The following is a 23,098-nucleotide window of genomic DNA, read 5'->3' as shown; positions in this document are numbered from 1 at the left end:
CCTGCTCTTTAGGACACAGGCTTCTAAGTTGACAAATTGCCCACATCTTGACATCCTGACTAGTGCAGCACATCTTTGCTGGTCATACAGCAGACAGGACTCAGGCACCTATTAGAAATACTTTGTGGTGGGAAACCCTTACCTTTTCCTGGTAGGAGCAAGACTATATGCAAAAAAAATAGCAGGCTCCCTGTTGAACAGTGGGCCCCCAGTTACAGCTTTTATACACCCCTTGTGGTGGTGGGTGGGGTCCTTAGGTGCGCACAGGTTTGTGGAGAGTGGTGATAGGCCTTCTCTCACCAAATGGGGTGCTGCATGGCACAAATCATTCAGCTCAGGTGTAAGGAATACACCTGCTTGGTGAAAATGTATACACAGATAATGAGATAATCAGTTAATTGTGAAGAACTTTCACCTTGTACCCTCTGAGAATCTGTCAGGAACAGAGACAGCTGGTAAGACGTCAACAAAGCACTGAGTATTTTATGTTTTGTCAAGAGAATGAGAGAATTACGCTGTTCTCTCCACCCTGTATTAAAGAAGTCAGGCCAGAAGCCAATTAAAGTCCATATAGTCTGTTTTTAAATGTCTCTTTAGCTTAGTTGTTTTTTTTTTTTTTCTGTCCCCTCTTTTGAGAAAGCTGTGCATTTGTAAATTAAGTTGCATAGGACTTCTAAATAGCAGGCTAGCTGTATGAAGCAAGTCTTTAGATGCCATTAAATGTGTCTTTCAGTAAGGTTCTTAGTAGAGTCTCCCTTTCAGAAATGCAAAAGTAAAAAAAAAAAAAAGGCAAAGGCAAAGGGTGAATTTCACAGCAGGACATTTTTGATTGATAGGCCAGGTTAGATTGCCTTGTAGTCACAGTTCAGATGTACAGTCTGTAGAAATTGTACCACTCACAGCTCAGATGCCCAGTAATCACGAGGAAATATGTGTTCCTGATGGATGATCTTTCTAGTGCTCGATCCCTAATGCAGTTCTGTGTGTTAAACAGGGCTCTCTGTCTTGGTAAATAGTTAACAGCTCTCTGAAATTTGACAGCTACTTCAGGGTGTATATTTTTTTACTGTGTAGCTGTGCAGCAAGTTTTACTGCTAAGTTTTATTCTGTTCACAGCTGTATTAAACTTTTCCCTTTTTACAAAGTAGGTCTGTGCTATCATTTCAAGTTTTAGGAAACCAAATTCCATAGTAATAGGGAATTAATCACTGTTCTTCTTACATGAATATATAGAGAAACCTGGGTAAATGTAACAGGCCTGAAGCAGGAGCAAGTGACCCAGTGCATCTTCACGTGGACTGCAAGTCTTGAGCCTGGCTGGAGGCCTTGATGTTCTGACACCAGCTATAGCTCTAGGCCATCACATCACTGTTTTGTGTTTTAGAAACGGGTGTGCTGAAGTTCAGAGCACGCCTTTGACATTTTTCAACCTCGTTAAAAAACTGAGGTGTGTAGTGGAATTTATCGATGGATTCCGCTTGTTTTGATTTATAAAACCTGCAACGCTAAACTCCAGTAGAAGCTGAACCACAGTAGGCAGTAAGTCTGAACTAAAGCTCTGTACGTGTTCAGTGGTCTGACAGATTTTGCCTTTCAGAAAGCTGTACCTTCAAGTTTGTCCTCTATACACCATCAGATGTACTTTGAAGTTGGAAAAATTGCTGTCCTACCACACTCGGTAAAATACTGACATAAAATGAGCACTAAGATAACTACAAGTTTTAGCATGTCGCTGTAATAACAGTCTGTTAGTCTGGCATTCGGGTGAATGCTTTAAAGAAAGATTGTCACACAAAGTTATAGAGTATGAGACAGTCTATATTGCTTGAAACAATTCACGAATAAGAAGGTATTATAAAAAAAGTGGTTGTTACTTGTGTTGTTGATGTAGTCAAAGATTTGAATTTTTATTTTTTTTTAATATTGCTTACACTTGAAGAACATGTTTGCAATTCGGACTTCATTGAGTTTTGTGGGCTTTTCTCTCTTGAAGTCCATGTGTTCACTGCTTGTGTAGCTGTCTTTTAAACTGTGTTGTTGACCTGTTGCATAAGTAATGAAAAAGAACTGTTTCCATCTTTAACTTTATATATTGAATTATGAGGAAAGAAAATTTTATTTTTAATGTCTGAACTTGGAGTGTTTGTGCCTTGGGTGAAGGGGTTAGAGGGAGTATTTTGCCTTATGCTACAGAGACAAGATAATGGAATTTCATCCATCAGTTTCATAATCCTATCATTCCTGCACTTTAGGGTTTTGCGTAGTGATGAGTTTCTTCTTTGTGCTTGAAAAAAAAGGATGAATGCTCTCAGGAGTTCTGAATTTTGTTCTCTGTTTCTTAGAAATCTAGAAGGCAGTTGCTGTAACGGCTGGAATGGCAAATATGGCTGTGATTTTCTCTGTTCTTACAAATTTGCCGTGGGGGATACCTTGAAATTCTGTTTACTTGTAAGCGTTATAAACTTTAACGTTAAAATCCTCTATTATAATTCTCTGTAAATGACCGTGGTGTTTTTTTTTTTTCTGGTATGCTTTTTTTGAAGGTATACTTTATTCAAGCTAGCCTTGGAGAGCTAAGACCTCTCTGAGGAGCTGGCTGAATTATATTCAGACTTTCTCAGCAGCAGCTGAGCTGTCCTCTGATTCTAGAGCTTATGATACTGATGGTCTCAGCTGGAACGAAGCAGCTGTCTTTGATTCCAGCAGTAATCTGATGTTGTTTCATGTACACTAAGCAAATAGCTGTCAGTTGTTGATTTAAGAGACAAAACAAAAACCTGTCCTTCTCAGGGATGGCTTTATGCAGTGGATTAATTAATTTACCATCCTTTGGTGTAAGAATTAAACGTGGCTGAATTAAAGGAACTGTTCACCATGGCTTTCTGGTCTGCTTCACAAAGCCATTTCTAAACGGGTGCGACTACAGACATTCCTGATGAGGAAAAGCTATCATGCAGTTAGGCACTTAACCTGGCTCATTATTGTATTTTTACTTTTTTCCGCTACCAAAGCCTGTGCTGCTCCTTTATGGAACGTCAGTGTGTGCAACAGGATGCGACAAGTCCAAAAGGCAACATATATGAACCATTTTCTGAGCCATTCCTGAGTAGTCCAAGGAATAGACTTACAGAGTACAGTATGTGGGTTTTCGGTCTTTATTGGAGTAGCACTCATACGCATCTCTGTAAAGACTGTATATGAAGACAGAGTCTAGAATCCAAAAATGTTGGACTCCAACTTTAAAAGAAATAGCCATTGCTAATTTAGTTAACACACTTACTTAAAAATTGTTTTGATCTTCCATCATCTTTGCTTTTTGTTTTTAATAGTGCTGATTGTTGTATTTTTGTGTGTGTGGTTTTGGCTTTTAGATCAAGATCAATTTGAGGTATAGAACAACTTCAGTATTTTATTTGGAGTTGGTGGGGGTCATATGAGTAAGTACTGTATAGCGTTGTTTCTTTATACGTACGCAGAGAACAAACTGAACAGAAATGTGTTTTGCGATCTAATGGTACCCTCTTCATCAAGGGATTGCAAATACCTCATGTGCGAAGCAAAAAGGTATAGTGGACTTACACCAGTGTTCCCTGAATTCTAAAAATAAATGTGGTTTTATTTTTGTATATGTTAACAAAAATACATTTTTTATTACTCAAATTTCTTTGGTTATGCTGTTTCTTCTGTGTTGTATCTTGTAGATTCATGAATCTGTATTTGATTTAAATGGTAAGCTAGTTAGGGCAGATTTAACAAAATGAACAGTCTGTTGGATGTAGGGAATATAATCTGTTAGAACACTTTTCCTGTGGTTTGACCATATTCTTGGCAGGCTCCAGCCATTTGATGATCTATTTCAGCTAGAACAGTGAAGACTTGAAACTCAGCCCACTTTCTCCCCAGCTGACAATCTAGGACAGCTATATGGGGTAGGTTGACACAATCCTCTTCAGAAAACTATGTAGTTTGGCTGGAACTTGTATTTATCAAGACAGATAGGATACTTTCTTTGGGTTTATACCTGACTCAAAGGACACAGATAACTTTTTAAAGCACACCTGTAATATTCTTTTCATAAAAATGAAAACAAAAACATTTATTCTGTCGGATTTTTATGAGAAAATCTCACGCAGTAGAATTCCAAAATTATAAAAAGGACACCTGATCCATTCTGACAATCTAAAGTAGGATTCTTTAAATCATTTAGCTCTGCAGTGTTTGTCCAGCCCATCTTAAAGGATTTCTAGTGTTGGACATTACACAGTCACATTTAACTGTTTAGTCCAAGGCACTCTGCTCCTTAGAAACGTTTCTTCCTCCTGGCCTTGCTGCAGCTGAAACCCAGTACTAGTTGTCTGTTTTGCTATGGATGGAAAAAGTTGTTTTTGTCATTAACGCCTGTTCTTATATATCTCTTCCCTTTTGCAAGTTAAGCAACCATAGCTCTTCTCAAGTGGTTTTGTACTCTGAGGTGTTTTCTGCCAACGCGCGGTACCCAAAGCTAGGCCTGCCAATCCAGCAGGTTTATCAATATTGAGTATGCAGCTGAGTGTATTGTTCGCATTGCTTGCAAGAGTGTGGTGTCGCCAATATATGTTCAGCATGCGATGCTCTATAAACAGACTGACAAATGTAGAATACTACAGAAATTTGGGTCATTTGTTTAATACAAATACATTTTTTTCACAACAATAAGCAGATATATTACTTTTGTTTCCCTTACCTTCTGTCTTTCAGTACACATTCAGCCACAAAAACATACAGTTTTTCTTTTGCAAAAGAGAGGGAGTTAAACAAGTAACACAAACTTGTAGTTCCAAATATTATACACAGTAAAATATTTTCATCATAGAATAAGTGTCATCGCTTTATTAGAAATTATAAATAGTTTGTTCTGGTGATGGGGAACTTACTATTTTTTTCTACACAAAAAAAATAAGCACCGCTTTCAGATAAAGCAGTGTGTGAATGGCACAATTGGACTAGTTGAGAATATTCTTAATGCTAATGATAGTCAGGAGTGATATATTTATGCCAGTTTGAAGTTAATTTTGTAATGCTTATATCTTAAATCAGGAGAAGAAACGTGCATACCCACAGATTAGATAGAAGTATCTTGCTTAAAATTCAAGATCTGATCTCACACCAACTTACTTCCACCTACCTTCGTTAAAACTTTGCTTAAACGGGAATGCAGGTTAAATTCTTCTCAGTAATGGCAGCTTGGAGCAAGGCTCTGCCCTTGTTGGGTTTAGCCAAGCTAAACTCCACTGTCAGTGTGTTTGCCTGAGATGCACTGTGGCTACACAGGTAGCTTGATACTGATCTTTATTCAATATCTTGTACTCATTTCATTTAAAAAAAATCTTAGGATGTATCTTAAAACTTTCAGTAAGCTGTTTTTGCAGCCCAGAATCCTGTTAATACAGAAAATTACCCTTTTTGTGGGAATGAAGAATCATTGATAAGCAGCTGCCTAGGGTCTGTATTCACGCACCATCGTTACTCGTGCAGACCTGCATCTAAGGCATGTTGGTGTGACTAGATCCTTGCCGTCCTGAAGAAGTCCCACTCTGCTACAGAAACAAATTCCAACCCAGCATGAAATCCCTGAAAGCTTTAGCATATCCACTGCACCTAAAATGAGAAAGGGTGCACTGGCTAATACTGTAATCCTTAAAGAGTTTAAGGGCTGCTTCCAACCTGCTGTAATCTCTTTTGCTGCCGACTTTAGCAGACAATGTCTCATTTTGCTTCTTTTTCTGCAGTCTGAATAAATATTTCAAAGGGAGAGGACGAATTTCAGCTGAAGTCTTTCTCCGATTCTTACATTTAACTTTAAGCTCAGTTGCACATGTACTTGAGTGCCACAACAGTGTTTGGAAGTTGAAGCTTTCAGTATAAGATGACTTTGCAAGTTGTTCTGTTGCTGACTCTTCGGTGTGTTTTAAAAACGTGCAGTAATTTTGCTGGATGCCATACATCTGTTTTCAGAAGCCTCAAGTATTTTTTTCCTTTATTTGAATTTTATGCTTGTTCAAGAAAAGAACAGCGTGAATTAGTTTCCAGTAAACTGTCAAAATAGGAGATAAAGTACTTTCAATGGGGTCATGATATTACAGCAGGTTAAAGAACAAGTTGGCTAAAGAAGCAGGGTTACTGTCACTTAGATGACAGCAAGAAACTTTCTGGTCATTTCAGAAAGACCTTAGTTGTCTTCCATAATGCTGGCTGTTTTTTGTTTTTAATTTTTTTTGTTTGTTTTTGTCAGTCAACTATGCCATGATTCATCAGGTTTTATTGTAAACATAATTCCAAACATGGAGATGCAGCTAGTAATTTTAAGTGTCTAACTTGCTTCAACTATAATGAGAGTTACTTTTTAGTGAATAGGTTTACACTTTTAGAAATGATGTCTTTGCAGAATATCTTAAACACATGCAGTTATGAGGCATTCCTTAGTACTGTCATGGTTTTCTGAAGACTTTGTAAAGTCTCCTGCACAATTATAAACAGAGAAATGATTTGGTTACTCACATATCTGTTTTCAAATGAGAAGCTGTTACATTTCCAATTCTGCAACTGGATAATTGGAAAATTATTTTACATGAAAGGCAAGTGGCATCGTTTGAAACGGCTTGAACATCAGTCCAACTCACCTGGAGTAACTTAGAATATTAACACGTATTTCAGGTGTATTCAAGCACCAAGATTTTGTGTTCAGTCTGGCCAAATGACAGTCATTCCACCACCAAATTATACGAGCAATTCCAAAACAGAGGAATAAAATGCTCTGAAAAAGACACTTTTTTTTCTTCTAATACTGCTACTGCCAGTAGTCCCTGAGCCTTTAAACCATTAAACACATTCACAAGGAAATACCTAATAAATAAACTCCACGACATCTTAGGCCCAGCACTCTTCGTATTTGGAAGGATGTGATGACTCATTTATTTAACTGGAGATGTTTGAACGTGTGAGGAGGAAATTTACCATTAGGAACTGCAAGGCTTCTGTAGAAGGCTAGTCCACTGGCAATTATGGCAGATTCCCCCTTTGAATGAACCTGTGCTGTCTTACTCTCTTTACTCTGGTTCTTTACTTGCTTGTTTGCTTTTTCTTGTTTACCTAAATACAAGACCAAAAAAGAACTTTAAATTCTTTTTTTTTTTTAATATATATCTTATGTTCAGGCCCTAGACTTGTCCAAGCCAGCACGTAACTCCAAGTCAATACCTGCTGTTGTGCCCTGATGGTAAACATCATAGGTATGAGTAGCTAATCACAAAATGTGTTCTTTATATAATTCAGCCTGTTGGACACAGTATTATATCTACATTCATTCATCTATTGCACTCTTTAATGCTATTCACACTTCATTTTTATATGAGAATGCTCAAAACATGAAATTAACAACTGAACGGTTGAATCTTTAATACCTCAAGTTTACCTGTACAGAGGGAATCCATTGATTTACTTTTCTTAGTTAGGAAGATAAAAACTAACTTTTCAGAACAGGGAGACAAAAACTACCATCCTTTTAAGATATCTAAGTATATTCTCTTCTCTCTACCTGTCTGTATCATGAATCATAAAAAATAAAACCCAAAATACCTTCCATTGTCCCTGTGTCATCCTTTCAGAATTTGATAATACGCAATTTACTTTTGTGTGATTTTGCAGTAAACTGCATTTTTTCATTTATAGTTTTGCCTCAAAACGTTGTATATCCAATTTATGAAAAAAAAAATCTAATTCACTCTTACAGAATATAATAAACAGCTGAGCTGCTGTTCTAAATGCATTATCTACAATTTTTCTCCTCCCCATACATGTTTTGCTGACAGCTATAGTTAAAAATATCTATAGCCTATGGAGATGTGAGTTTATACTGGTTGGAATTGCTTATTTTTTAAAAAATTCAGGCATATTCAAAAACAGTGCTACCCTTCAAATGTTTCAAATATCCTTAGTTGACACAGCTGCCCAAACATTCAGGCTCCCCTGGAGTCACACGGACATCTGTCACTTCATGAGGCTCAGAGTGGGTGCTGTGACACAGCTCTTTATACCTCGGTTCAGTTAATGCGTGTCACTTGAACAGTTCTCCTTTCAAGTGTGTCTTTAAGAAGATAAATAGGAAATACAACTTTTAGTAGTAAATAGATGAACGATTTGGTTTTGTTTCCTGTAAACAAAATGGTTCTAGCAGGTCTGTGTCTACTTGCCCAGCCATCCACTTTTTTTTTGTATAATAATAATTTTAAAAGAAATGCTGTCGCGTTGGTTTGGCATTGTCTGTTAAACCTGTTCTCTATTGCACTTCCTACACTTCCACTTTCACAACACTTGCTGACTAGCTGAGAAACTACTTCACAAATGGTCACATTCCATACAGTAACGAGTTGCTTTGCTGGATCCTTTTTCCTTCTAGGGTTTTGGTTTGTGTTTTTTTGTTTTTTAACTGAAAAAATGCACAGTCATTTCTACTCTCTTTCAGCATTAGTAGTGTAGAAAACACTATGCCTTATTCTGCAAGGAAGAAACAACGCTGTCTCTGTCAAACTGGCATCACCTCAGATGTCATTTCTTCAGCTGCCAGCTGAGAGTTTGTACCTGTCTGTGCTACTGGCACCACCACTGCGTCCTTGAGATCCGAGCTGTGCGTGCACGAAGAGTTCTTCTCCTCCAGTTTTTTGGCAGTGTCTGGGCAGTTCTGAACAAAGATCACTCTGTTGTAGGCTTTCAACCTGCGCCACAGCTGAACGTAAACCTTACACTGCACGTACATGAAGACGAGGCCCCCCGTGAATCCAATGGCCACCACCACGAGTTTTGTCCAAAATGGCCATTCAAGGACACCTTTGAAATAAAGCATTCGTATTTATTACCGTTGTTACAATGGGTACCAAGTGCTGAATATCAGTAAAATGTTTTGAAAAGCAGCCAGGTGCTAAGAACTCCCAGATACGTACATGCTGTTGGGGCGGCTGTGGCTCTAGTGGAAAACAGCAGCTGTTTCCTATCCCACAGGCAGAGGGCCAGAGAGAAACTACATCCGACTCCCACTCTTAACTGACTTCCCCACAATTTGGTCAAATAAGAAGTTCAAGACCCGCTCCTGACAGAAGCCTAATGCTTGATACAGTCAAAAAAACCCAAACTGAACATTTCATCCTAACATTCAATGCTTTGCTTAAGCAAAAATACAAGTACCAGAAGGGAGATAACTGAATGCCTAGAAACATTATGCACGTTTTTACCAACAATTTTTTTTGTATCACGCTAGAATCATGACACTGTTTATGGTTCCTGGAAGACCAACATTTACAATGATGCTGCCTGGTTCTAGCTTCATTCTGAAGACAGGGCACAGTAAAAAAAAAAAAAAGAAAATATATAATGGAAAGAGCTCCACCTCTTCCATCATCCATCTTCCTTGGCCTTTCTTTTTCCTGCTATTCTGTCTGTGCAACCCCCCTGAATCCATCTGTATCAAAAAGGAGAACTTGTATCTCTGTGTGGTAAAAGGGTAACTCTACAGCATTTGGTGTATCTGTTGCTTTTGTCATTTCCTGGATCTTTATCAGATCACTTGCTCTGAATAAACTGCAATCATATTGATATTTAAAGAAAAAAACTGAGGATGCTGACACTGAAAAACTAGAGAGGAAAGTATTTGAAATTGGTTGTAATATGACTAAGGTTAAGATGATTTGCATTAGCCTACACGTGGTCTTACAAATTTAAAGGAACAAACTGTTGTTGTATTAAGAACAGCCTTCCTCTCATTAATTCATGTCACTGCTATCTGCTTTTTTCAATGATTCAGTAGCATAATGTGAAGGAACAGCTACCATCCTTCCCATTACACACTGCCTCATTACATTTAAGGATTACATATTATACACAAGAGTCAAACCTCTGTGCTTAGCTGTCAGTCTTTGAATAACCTGAATAGTTTTACTGGTCATACATAGAGGGTTTCTGAATAATCTTTTGCTCACAGAGTGCAGTATTCAAGGTGCCTTTCAGGTGCAGTATTCAACCCTAGACCTGGTAACCCAGAATCTTCAACAGCAAGTCTTTACTTGTAGCCAGCTGTGAGGCTCATGGATCTGGTTATCTCCATTATTGTTAAACAAGGTAGGAACTGGGCTTTTAATTAAAAAATCAAATAGAGGCCAAAAGAATACTAATTATTGCAAAAGCTCTAAGTAGCTCTCAGGCATCTTTGTTGATTTTTTAGTGTGGAGAATTATCCAGAATATTTGGCGAACGCTGAATTACATAAAAGTCATAAATACTTTTTGAGCCTACCAGGATTAATTAACATGATCCTTATACATTCTATGTAACAGCACATATTAATGCTAGCTGTTTTGTTGTGTAAATTCAGCTAATCCACAGCCCGTACCTTTCTCCTTTTTAATGAATAGGGTGGTTTATGTTGTACTCCTAAGTAGAACTTCAAAGCCATTCCTAGTCCTGTCCTCAGGGTGTTGGGGGATTTTTTGTTTTGTCTTGGAGATGCAAAGCAGGGCTACCCATTTAGAAAAAAGGCAAAATGGGACTTCGTATTATACATTCATCTGTGACTTAGTGAGGCTTGTTACATATTTTCCTCACACAGGCAAGAAACACAAGCATCAGGAGTATCATCAAATATTTATCTAACTAGCAAAGCACAAAGCTCTGCCTGTTTTGTTTTCTGTGTTAACTAGAGAATACAGCACAAAGCTAGAGCCCTTTGTCCCTCTACTGTCTAATTCCTAAAGTCAATCCAGATCAAAAAGAAAAGCTTCTTATCAACCTCCTTATGATAATCATATCTAAGACTTGAATTTAAGACCAAATAGACTGAGATTTAACTCAAACCAAATGCGGACTCGAAATGGAAAACAGTAGATCAGCTTGCAATATAGTTTCCACACATAGTAAGTATATTCCAAAATGAAACCTACTTATTTCTAGTATGCATTTTTAAGTGTAAATTATCTAGCCAGTGGATTTCCTTTCCAAATACGTGATAAATCTTGATTTTAAATTCTCATGTTTTGTATGCAAATATTAGAACATGACTTCCATGTGATCAAACTTTAGGTCAAGGAGTACATCTGAATGTGACAGGCAGAACAGTTTTTGATTAGCACTAGCAGGGGAAGCACTGGATGAGAATCTTCCCTGGAAGGTAACTGGGAACATGTCTTCACAAAGGTAAGGTATTCCTGCTCAGGTGAAAGGCTGTGCTCTCTACCTCAGCTGGCACATTTCATCTAACTAGAGAAAGAAAAGTACAGGCTAGCATCATCACTCCAGTTAGACTCTGACAGGCCCTGAAGTAAATGCTTCTGAGAAATTAAATCAGGTAGCTTTTTTTTTTTTTTTTTTCCCTCTTGAAATATTCAGATTTATCCATGTAACTGAATATTTTGGGACAATGTTTGGGGCAGCGTTCTGAGTTCCGAATTTCAGAATTGAAGATAAAAAGTGTCTATAAGCTAAGGCTAATAAAAGAAGCACTTTGTTTCTGCTCTGTGAATACTTACAGATACAACTGAAACATGGTCTCTTGGAATTTCTTAATAGGAAGCTTGTCAATGAAAGGGCTCTATCCCGTTTTACGGGATACAGAGGTTCAAGTGGATAATATAAATAAATTGATATTTTGTGAACTGAACTTGCACTGGGCTTTGATTTTGGCTCATCTTTTTTTCCTAAGCCTTAGAAATACCTCAATAATGGGAGATTAACCTAAGAAGAACCAGCAGGCTAGTTAAGCTGTTGTAATGGTTGCACTTAGCAGAGATCTCTCTGCAGGGGCATACAACAAGCTTTTAACACAGATGTGTTCGTTACTTCTCTATTAAAGTATTTGATGTAGCCATATATCAGTGAGGTGTTAACTTGAGAACTGAATGTGACTAGTTACCTGGCTGCACTTCAAATCCACCCACTGCGTTCATTATCAACAAGACTGAAGAAGATAAAAGACACTTACCATTATCATTGCCTTGTTTAATTTCCTCAGCGGTTCTATCAATTAAAACATACAATGACCAAACAACACAGGTAATTGCAATTACGTGGAATGTGACTGAACAAACTATTTTCCTCCTCTCACTTGTCGTCATCTGTAGTTTCTCCCACTACAATTAAAAAATAAAAAATAAAAATGAGATACAAAATCAGATTAGTGAAATTTTACATGAAACTGATTAGGCCATTCTGGCTTTCTGCCAAAAAAAGCAAGCATTAATAGACTTAACAAACCCTTTTATTTCAATAATATACAGAACAGTAGTATGTGCATTGTCATGGTAAAATTCATAATGATCTCATTTTCACAGATTCACAGGAATGAAGAATTAGGAAGGAGAGTTCCATTCTTTCTGTTTGCTTGTGAATGACATCTGAAGTAATTTCACTGCAGTACAGCCATAACACAGTAATAGACAAGTAAAAAGATGAATATTCATTTTTAACTTTTCCTGGTGCACGCTTCTGGTGATGAGAGAAGAAAAAACAAACATTACCTTGCAATACTCAAACTATTCTTAAGTATTCTCAGTTTCTTAAAGGAGTTGTGGAACAGCCTTCCCATAAAATAATGGCATGAAAAATATTTTTCCCATAAAGAACAGCTGCATTTGAGGATTAAATTCAATAAACTTGAGAAGATGATTACGTGGAAATGATTGTACATGGTAACAGTCTCAGTAACTCCAGAAGTATCTTCCAGGCATCTGTTTGCAAATTATGGCACTAAATCCAGGCATGTGTTTGTGAATTATGGCACTAAATCCTAGCTTAAATTATGGCTATTTTAAAATGAAACAGGCTATTCTCTGCATCTGAACAATGCAGCTCTTGAGGCGATTTTTTAATCTTGCTTGCGGATACATCATTTTTTTGTTTATCACCTCTCTAAAATAAAACCTTTCTATACCAAAATGCTTGCTTTGGAAAACAGATGAAAGAATATGACACTTAAAAGCAAAATGCCTCAGTCTGATGAATAATGTCAGAGAGTCCATAGCTGGCATCCGATGAACAAAGCAAGCGCAGACCACGATACAACAGTGCCACCTCCCTCACAGTCGTGCTAATGCACGACTCGGCTGGTTCACAATCCAAGCCGCGGCACTGACCAGCACAGGAACACCCTGCTGTGCCAGCACATACCTTTGGTGCTCTCAAGCCACAGTTCCTGCTAGCTTCCAGCCACCCTGGCCACTTCAGAGCACTGAGGTGGCAGAAACTTACTTTGAAGGGTTTGTTTTTGTTTTTGTTGTCGGCCGGTTGGGGTCTTCTGTTTTGTTTGGGGAAAATAAAGATTTCCCCAGATGGCTTATGGCCAGTGTTGGAGATGGGATCCTGTGCAGGTCAGGTCCTTAACCTGAACTGAAATGGCCACTCCTGGAGTCCGAACACTACTTGCTGTCCAGCCAGATTCCCACCAGGTACAACTGCATGAAAACCGAGGAGCATCCATGCAATGAGACCAAGAGGGCGAACTTCCAGCAAAGCTTCTGCCAGCAGCTAGCTTTAGAGCAGCAGGTACTGGTCCGAACAAATACCCTTTTTTAATGGCAGTTAAAGCTTACACGTTTCAGTCCTGTTGTCTCAAAAATGAAATCTCTGTGGACTGTTTGCCAGAAATTTATGAGCACAAGGCTTAAATAACTACTTAGAAATGAAAGATTTCCTGAGAAATATAAAAAGAGACAGAGCTAGCAGTTATTTACCAGCTGATACATCATCACAGTTTCTGAGATAAAGTGAAAAGTAAGCTTGTGGGATTTTGAATAGCAGTCTAGAGAAATGGGAAGCATTAAAAAAAAGAAGAAATAAAACCCAGAAGCTCAGGTTCATGTATTTCATGTAGGCAGTGTTCAGTGGTAAGAATGGAGACTGTGGCATTATCATTACAGCCTTATCATATCATTACAGTGACCAGGTTACACAGCATTTGACCTGGATACTTTGATCCTTTTTGCAATGAGAATTCAATTCAAGCCTTGCAGTAGGCTTTCTTGTCAAAGAAAAAGTTGTCTTTGTCCACATGGAAGAAAGGGTCCTACCCTAACCCTTCGCATAGTTTTGGGTGCTTTGTGGAAGATCAATGGGAAATATAAAGAAGAAGGAATTGTGCTCTCAAACAGAAAATTTTCTGTCGTCTCTTATACTACACACTTTTGTTCTACTGGTGGGGAAATTACGTGCTAAATTTTTCATTGCCATGCATATCTGCAGCTTGTTATAGCTATTTTGCACTCTATTGTGCACTGAAAAGCCTTAGACAGTTGACCTGCATGCCAAGTTACGTAAGTCTTTTCCATGTGGTATTTTAAAGTTTGGAAAGAAGAATATGCCATTAATCTAAATGTACACATGTTGTAGGTGGAAAAAATGATGAAAACAAATGACCATCAAGGAGGGTAGGTAAATAAAGGCACAGCCCCGCAAACTTATGCTGAGATTTGCAGTAAATGTGTATCACGAGATGGAGACAGTGGGAAAGGGCTAAAGCTGGGCTTTTTTGCTAACATCCCATGATCAGATCCAGCCATACAGCAAGCCAAGACCTACTGGCCTCTGCTTCCTCTCTCTGGTCGCTTTCCCTCTCCCACAGGAGAGCAGGGCTGTATGTCTACTACATCCACGCACGCGTTACTGCACCAGAAACCATCAGGCTGGCAGGAGAATGGTAGTGGTCACTACACCATGGAGCTGGGACACCACACGGAGCACCCCTTACTCCCAGCTGCAATAAAAAAAAAATAAAATAAAAAGAGAGAGAAAGGAGCACAGGGAAGATCCCTGCTCACAGGGACAGATGCAGGGGGGATGAGAGTATTTGTGAGGCTTTTACAGCTGCTTGGTGTCTCCCAAAGCCGTGCAGCTGTTCTGCCCAGCTCTAGCTGCAGTCCCAGTTCTCCTCTGCTCCAGTCACGATGGTCTGAGCTCAGAAGGGGAAATTTAATTAAACTTTGTGCTCTAGTTCTGGTGAACCCTATGGTGGCTGAGGTAATTTTCTTGTCCTAATCACATATTTTAGCTTGGCTGAACAGAGAGTACTATGTGACTACTGTCATTCCCTCCTAGACGACTGATCTGCTAGCAATTTAAACTTGCAATTTAAGTTGCCCTGGAGCAGAAAAATGCAATTCACCCTTTTAGGATTTTTGCAATAGGTTTAAATCTAACATTTAACTGTCAACGTTAGCACAGACTTGCGTGGATAAAAGCAAAATTACGTGAAGTAAAAACTACTTGAAAGTCCATAGCAAAGGCTTTGAGACAACAGTATATTGAGCAGTAAAAGCCCCTTTTACTTGTGTTGTGTTGTCCAGGGCTCAATATATGCTAAAGCTGGCTGGGGACATTTGGCAGCCGCTACCATGTCACACAGCATAGGAATGCCTCCTTAATCCCCAATAAATTCATCTCTGCTGTATTTTGCAGCTTCTGCAATTCTCATGGCTCTTTACATTTAGTCCATGATGGTAGGAAAAAAATAGGCTGCATCACATTTTATTAGCTTCAACCTTGAGCTGGAAAAACCTACATCCATCAGGATGACACTGTGTGACATGCCATGGATAGGGTATCAGATGCCACCAAGAATAGAAAATAACAGAAGTAAGTGTTCAGATGCAACTTTCCTTGGAAACTTCGATGTTAACACTCCTAAAGTGCTCTAGAGACTAGAAGGAGTGAAAGAAATGGAAGACTGTAAGCGACAGAGGAGACATTTATAATGACTTGCAAATTAGGGAGTCAATAAATTGCTAGACAAACACTGTAGTTTTTGCCCAGCCTACTCTGAAGCATCCCTTCACAGCGGTACATCCTGTTGTGACCACCCCCGGAGTCCTTACTGTTGGCAGCTATACAAAGGCAGGCTGGAAATCACCACAGACACAGATGGTTTAATATCCTGCAAACGCAGAAGCAACCACACGAACGACATTGCGCTCCACGGAGCGGGTGTGCTAGCATCTAACTACCACGAGACCTTTTTGCACGGCAACGTGTGCGTGGCCCAGGAAAAAAGCTTGCACCGTGCTCTGCAGACCACCGGAGGGCGGCGGATGACCGTGCACCTGCTGCACAAGTTCCCAGCAAAGAGCCGCGGCGAACCAAGCGTCGGGCTCCTGCGCTGCGCTGCCCGGAGGTCTCTTAGCACCTTGGAAGTGGCAGCTGGAAAACCGCAGCCCGGTCTCGATGTCTACCTTGCGCTTTCTTTTAGTTTCTTACAGACTGCCTTGCTCGGAAAGGGGAACGGTTTCTGATTTCATAACCTGCCCTCGCAATTACAAAACGCAGTCATGAGTCTTCTGGGAGGGAGAGGGGAGATTTGAACAGGCTGCTCATAGGCGAGGAACATCTAAATCATACGCTGCCAACCGCTTCCCTTTCCTGTAACATGGTCTGAGAAAATAGCTGATACTTATTTTAAAGGACCAAATTTGCCTCCCCACATGGGCCATCTAGTGAAAGCTTGGTTAATCAATAAGCAACAAAAAATCAATCTGGATATTTTTAGTACCCTCTGAAAATGGATCGTCTGAGGGTCTGAAAACGCTGCTTTGTATCCTTGAGCTACCAGCACAGCTTTTCTTCTTACAGACTGAAGTACGTCCATGGTTTTAGCTCTGTCCTGCACATTAAGCTTTCTACAAACTGGTTTCAGGGTGCCCTGGTACAGGAGCAAAAGCTTGGTGCTGTTCACACACCACAGAATTGCACCCCGCAAGCTCTGCCGCTTGCCCTTCTTTCCCCCACCTTCAGACTGCAGATTTACTTTGTGTGTCCCCATGTTGACTCCTGCTAGGGGGAACCCCTCACGTTGGACACAAAGTTTTGTCTACACAGACTTCCTGAAGCAACTCCTTACCTACAGCAGGTTTGCAGATGCACGTTTACCACATCAGGTCTGCCTCCTGCAGAGGCTCGTGACTGAAGATGCCAAATCGAAGGTGAAGTTAATAGGCTGCTTTGCCACAGAGTGCATGCTTGTGCTTTTAGCTCCCAGGTATTCTTAGGAACCCTTTTTTAAAAAAAAATGCCATGTAGGGAGGCTTGACAGGGCAATCTGGAGTGGGCATTACACTGCTCACACTAAGTATTTCTCCTGTTCTAACTTTTTTCTCTGTCTCCATTACTCAAGCGAAGAAATGAGAATGAACATAATGTAAACAGCACCAGCAGCTGGAAGGATTTCCTCCTGTTCTCACTTAGAGCTAAAGTCATGCAACACTTTCTGAATTCTGTCTATATACAAGGAAAGACTTTGAGCCAACCTCTGTCTTGAAATCATCACACAAAACGAAGGCTAAAATTATTTACCAGGGGCTGTTGTAGAAACTGCATTCTGCACACAGCCTCGAAATGCACAGAAAAGCATCTTTCTTATCTCAAAACAGGCCTGAAGGATCTAGCCAGAGCTTTTGAAAAAAGCTGCTAAGGAGCTGGAGCAGCAGATGATGAAGCGAGCTGAGCAGGGAAGATACGTCAGTAGTCTGAACTTGTAGCTCAGAGTTATTTATTGTCTGTGGTGTGGGGAGGATTTTTTGGTCACTTGTTGCAGCACTAATTGGCGCAGGCTCCACAGCGAACTGCTCACTGCTATCAACCTACCAGCTGGAGGAAAGCAGCTGCAACGGTAGTTTGCAGGAATGGGATCTGTGCAGTGGGTGGAGGAGGAAGAAATAGCAGTAATGAAAGACGACGGGGTTCCCCACGTCAGGAGACAGAAATAGCCTCATGCAGACCTGAAGTATTGATCAGAGATGAGACTTAAATCCTTGCAATTTAAGGAAAAGCATTTTGGGCCATGCTGTGCCGTCTATAAACAACAAGTGGCTACAGTCTGTACCCGAGGGACTGCCTCCTAAAGGAGAAAGCGTGCCTCGCTGCATCCTGTTCCAAGAGGAGAGGTGCCTGTCGTACAGTCAAAGGGCACGTACAGGGTTTGCTGGATAAAAGGGAAGGGTCTGGGCCACGAAACCTCCTTGTTCTTTTCCCCAGGCACACCCAGAGCACGTTCAAAGAGGAGGAACTGAGCAGGTTCAATAAAACAGAAACACATTTGTGATGGCCTTTTGCCAAGATACATCCCAGAAAAGAAACTCTTCCAAAGACCAGATTTAGACCCCTGTCACTGACAACAGAAATAAATAAATATATAATTTCAAAAAAAAAAACAAACCAACAAACCTCATGTCACATGTTGTATCATACAGCCATATCTACGTGCAACCTTTCCTTGCCCTGGTTAGCTCATCAGATGAACTACTACAGATCTTTCTCTGCCTGAGGTTTACATAAAATCTGTTTCTGTACCTACATGACACTAAACAAACTTGGATGCAATTCCAATTACTGTGTTGTATTTGAAACACCTACTAAAAAAAAGTTTAAGCCTGAACAGTGTGTGATATGCATGTCTAGACTATTAAAAGAACTACGTAACAAAAGATGTCACTTTGATAAACACTTTGAGATTGTCATCTGCAGAGAACTAGTAATTTGGTGTTATCAAAATCAAGACAGCACTATATTTATTTTCAAAGTGACAGCTAAAAGCTGGACTTCAGTGATGTAATCAGTATGCACATTTCACAAACTCATGGAAATTTTAATTGTGTATGTCATCAATTATCAGACCCTTAAAAATTGCAAAATAGGAGTATTAAGCAATTTGAGAAGATCATTTCTAAAATGAAGTAGCTGTTTTTGCAATCTGGAAGTACTATTGAGACTACTTGTCATTTACCAGCTAGAAGAACTTCAGTACCTGCATCCTAATCATTCCAATGCAAACTAAATGAAGAAGTGCTACTCTGTGCAAACACAGGAGTTGCCAGACCTCAGGTCCCTCTTATACAATGTTCTGCCTCAGACAGAGGCCAGCACCAGGTGCTTCAGAGAAATCTGCAAGAAACCCCCTGGCAAGTAATTAGAGGATAAACTCTCTATATTGGGAGCTTCTTCCCAGCTCCCATCTGCTAGGAATTAGTTTACATCACTATACAGAATGCAAAAGTATTCTCCAAAGTGTTTACTTTCCAAGATTCCTCTTTGAATGCTTGAACAACAGTAAGCAACTCTTTGTTCAGTAGAGGTGTACATGATCAGCCTTTGCTACTACCATAAGCTTCTCTTTTATGATTCTTTTCCTCCACAGTCACTATGCAGCAGATATATTAAAATCACAGCCCAGGCCTCAAAAAACTTAAGAAAAAAAGAAGAAAAAAAGCACAATCTAACTACTATCGTACAAAGCATGGATCATAATTCTGTTTCAAAGTCAGTTAGGCTCAGTGTTCGTTTTCCAACCAAAGCAGGTGGGGATACTGCATTTTGTGGTATGCACTCTGTGGGCAGTCGAAGAACAGCTGTGACACTGCTGGACTGGAGATGGAGTGTGCCAGGGTCAAAGCGACCACAGGTCCTTCCTCTGCTAGAGCAGCCATCACAAACCACCTCTCAACAGCTGGTGGCAGAGTCTTTGTTTCTGAACACCAAGTAGCATGGGCTCTCTTTGCACATCTGAGTGTATTTTGGCAATGGATGGGGACAGAAAGCTAGGGTAGCAAGGCAGAAATAGGAAAAGGAGAGAAATTAGAGAGAGAAGAGGATAGCAACATCCCATTACATGCTATTATATGCCTCTACATCTCCTTCAGTTTTGTCCAATTACAAGAAAATTCTCTGAAGAATTTTCATTTTCTCATCTTCATTATGTTCCTTTAGGCACATAGTTAAAATATATGATCATAGCTTTGTTAAGAGTCTTTACCTGAACCACCTTCTCTTCAGCATTCATTATACTGCTTAATTTCCTCAGTAACTAATTGTCTAGCCTGCTAAGAAGTATCATGAAACATGCATTTCAAAATTAGAGCTGATGAAATAAAACTGGTGACACGTGAAAAGCTAAGTCAACAAATACGCTTTTTCTTTAGCTGTAGTTGTAAATGATATACAGTCTTCTCCAGAAGTTACAACAGAATATTAGTTATTCCACCTTCCACCTAGAAAATATTTTCCTAAATATTTTCCTAAATTTGCCTTCTCTTAGTGCAAGCATGAAAATTTGCTTTATTGCCTTGTACTAAATGTGCTTGGCCTTTTTTGGTTGCAGATCATGTCCTTGATTCTTACACTCGATACATTAGTAATTTAAACACTCTTTCCACTATATGAAATTCCTTAGAGTTCTAATTTGTATCTTACAGAATAAAAACCTAAAATCATTTACCTGCAGAATCTACCATGTGACCTGATCTATAGAAGCACGCACTAAATCTCTACAGTCAGGCCCTTCAACATCATGTGTGGAATGGAGAGGAGTACAGCAGAAAGCAGATGAAGGAGGGGTACAAAGGTGACTTCAGATGTGAAGGAGTCTTGTGAGGAAAGGAGTACAACTGACTGGAATCAGAAAGTAGCCATATTCAAAAACCATTGAACCAAGTGCCGCCACTTAGTTGTGTTGGGTGAATCTCAAGAACATCTTGCCTGTCTTTTTCATCTCAATTGCTGTCCTGCACTTATATAGATCAAATAGACTTTTACCAATTCTTTCTTTCCTCCTCTACCACCCACTAAATTAATAGTACCAGTGGTCCTGAACAACAAGGTGGGTTTTATTGCATGTCATGTCATTATTTTATTCCTCAAGTTGTTAGAGCAACTGACCTACACTGCAAGGAAAATGTAACTCAACTTCTGAGCTTCCTTTAACCACATCAGTCTGAATCACTGCAAACATGTGGCTTGGTTTAAATGCCCTTTTACACCAAAAGCCAAGTATTGTTAAATATATTTTTGTTTAACCACATCTAGACATATCTTATTTTTGCAATTGCAAACATATACCCTATACGTGCTGTGTGCCTGATTTGCCATATTACCATATCCTCAAGAATTAAAAAAAAAAAACAAGAAAAAGAACCTGATGTGCTTAGTTATCTATAAATATGACTTTGGCAAGAATACCACTGATTTCCAAACGAATAGCTACAGTTACCTTCTCTGCCTTTTAGTTTTCCCACATGATACACACTTTTGATCCAATCAAATAAAAATGAAATAGAGGAAATTTGTGCAGAAGAAAAGCTACGGTAATTAACACAATACTATAGCCTAGTGCTCTGGCACTCTGACCTGAGGGAAGCTATTCATTCTGAAAGACCTCCACCAAATGCCATACATCCCAATTTTGTCGCATACAAATTGGAGCACATGAATAAAGATCTGAATTCCTGGAGGAAAAGGCTCTTCTTTCAAGTAATTTAATAAAATGCCACAGGAATAAAATTAAATTAACAGTAAAAATCATAAGTTTAGGGAATAAACTATGACAATTATCCCATTTGATCATAATTTTGATCAAGTACCCACTGCTACATTCAAGAGAATTCATTTATGCACGCATTCCAGCAGTAGGCAAGCATCAGCTTGTGAACTAAAACTCAGGGCAGATCTTTCTCACAACAACAGTTCTCATGCAAAATAAATATGATGCAAATAACCACTATAGAATTTGTATGTATTAGTTATGTGAGAGATTAGTAGACACATTAATCAGATCATGAAGAGCAGCCTGATCCCATTAGAGCTGTTACAATCTCTAGCTTCAAAATTAAATAGTAGAAACATTTTTTTTTTTTTTTTTTTTTTTTTTTTTACAAAAGCCCATGAATAGCAATGGAAAGTTTAGGTCAGCCCTTGGGTTGATTATGTTCTTTACATTTTATATTACTAACTATACATTTTATGTCTGAACACCATTCCATCTACATTTTCTTTAGCTGCAAAGCCAGTATCAAGGGATTCTCTTCACTATTTCCAGCGCCTGAGCTAACCCGACCCTCCTCTGTTATGAACTGTTCATGAAGCCAAGCTATAAAAATGAAACACTGAAATGACTGAAATTAAAAAAGGAAAAGCAGACCCCAATTACTTAAAAAATAACTAAGAAGCTGGCAAACTGCAGGATGGAGTAGTATCCTCTAAGTAAAATGGACACAAAATCTTCTGATTCAAGTTACATCTCTAAAAAAATCAGACCAAAACTGTTAATTTCAGCTTCAGAAAGCATGGAAGAATTTGTACCTCACAGAGCTCATGTTCGTGGTTGTGTGCAATAGTTGGTAACACCACTAATACCTACAGCTGGACAACAAATACCTACAATTGAACTCCTGAATTTCCTTTGCTTTTGTAAGTGCTACTGAGCAGCAGAAGCAGCAAATCTGGTTACCAGCAGCTAATTTGAAGAAGAAAGAGTTTTTGTTTCATTTTCTGGTGTAGGATTGTTTGTTTGCTTCTTAAAAAGATGCTGCATGTGAGAGGGTCCCAGGAAAGTCTCGCAGAATGATGGCTTTTTGCAAGCCTAAGGGTACACTACAATGGTTTCAAGGTACAAGGCACCAGAGGTCAGCATCTCTAGTCAGAAGTTCATGGGATTGGGAACAGCTGTGTGAGTAAAAGCTGCGCTGAATGGAAAAGAAAGAAATAAGGAGATGCAAAGCTAGCCCAAATTCTACCACTATGAGAAAGCTATACTTTATGATGCTTCTTACAGCACAAAATGCAAGACAACTTCACTCTATGAACTACGGCATGCTCCCTATATACAGATTAATTAGCAATAAGGCTCTATTACTTTCTTTCACATTACACATACAATTGTCTGAACAAAGTAGTTCCTCGCATCCTCAAGGCATCACAATGGGACACAAATGCTATAGAATTATTTTAACCTTAAAAGCTTTAATATACACATCCTCCCCTGAGCACAGTTACTCACTACGATGACATGATAGCCAATACCAAAGTAATAGCTTTGTGCCTTTGTGCATACTGGTGAAGTATCTGACCTCATGTATTACAAGGACTGATGTGAGGCTGGCAATGTGTTGAGACAGTTTACTCTAAGAAAGAAAACACTGGAGCAGGTTGCCTTGACGACACTGTGCAGCTACGCCAGAAATCAAAAGGAAATGTAGGATCTTCTGCTATGTTAAGGACTGCAAAGTATTCACCAAATTGGATTAAAAGAGAGTTAATCCCACAGCAA

At 39.2% G+C, this 23,098-nt stretch overlaps 1 protein-coding gene across 31 annotated transcripts in view; it reads right to left on the bottom strand.

Moving 5' to 3' along the window:
- Positions 1-557: 557 nt before the first annotated feature.
- The window catches only part of MARCHF1 (membrane associated ring-CH-type finger 1), a 239,569-nt gene continuing 217,028 nt past the window's right edge, over positions 558-23,098 (bottom strand). For all 31 annotated transcript variants that reach the window (XM_080591784.1, XM_080591783.1, XM_080591776.1 and 28 more), the window contains 2 exons: positions 12,002-12,149; positions 558-8,862 (listed from right to left, as the gene is read on the bottom strand). In XM_080591784.1, coding sequence (XP_080447910.1) covers positions 8,561-8,862; positions 12,002-12,149 — 450 coding nt within the window. In that variant the 3' untranslated portion in view covers positions 558-8,560. The remainder of the gene's footprint in view (positions 8,863-12,001; positions 12,150-23,098) is intronic.

Source organism: Anser brachyrhynchus (assembly GCF_964034855.1).
Source record: "Anser brachyrhynchus genome assembly, chromosome: 4".
Lineage (NCBI taxonomy): Eukaryota > Metazoa > Chordata > Aves > Anseriformes > Anatidae > Anser > Anser brachyrhynchus.
The sequence above is the reverse complement of the archived record's forward strand: the minus strand, read 5'-3'. Positions and strand labels throughout refer to the sequence as shown.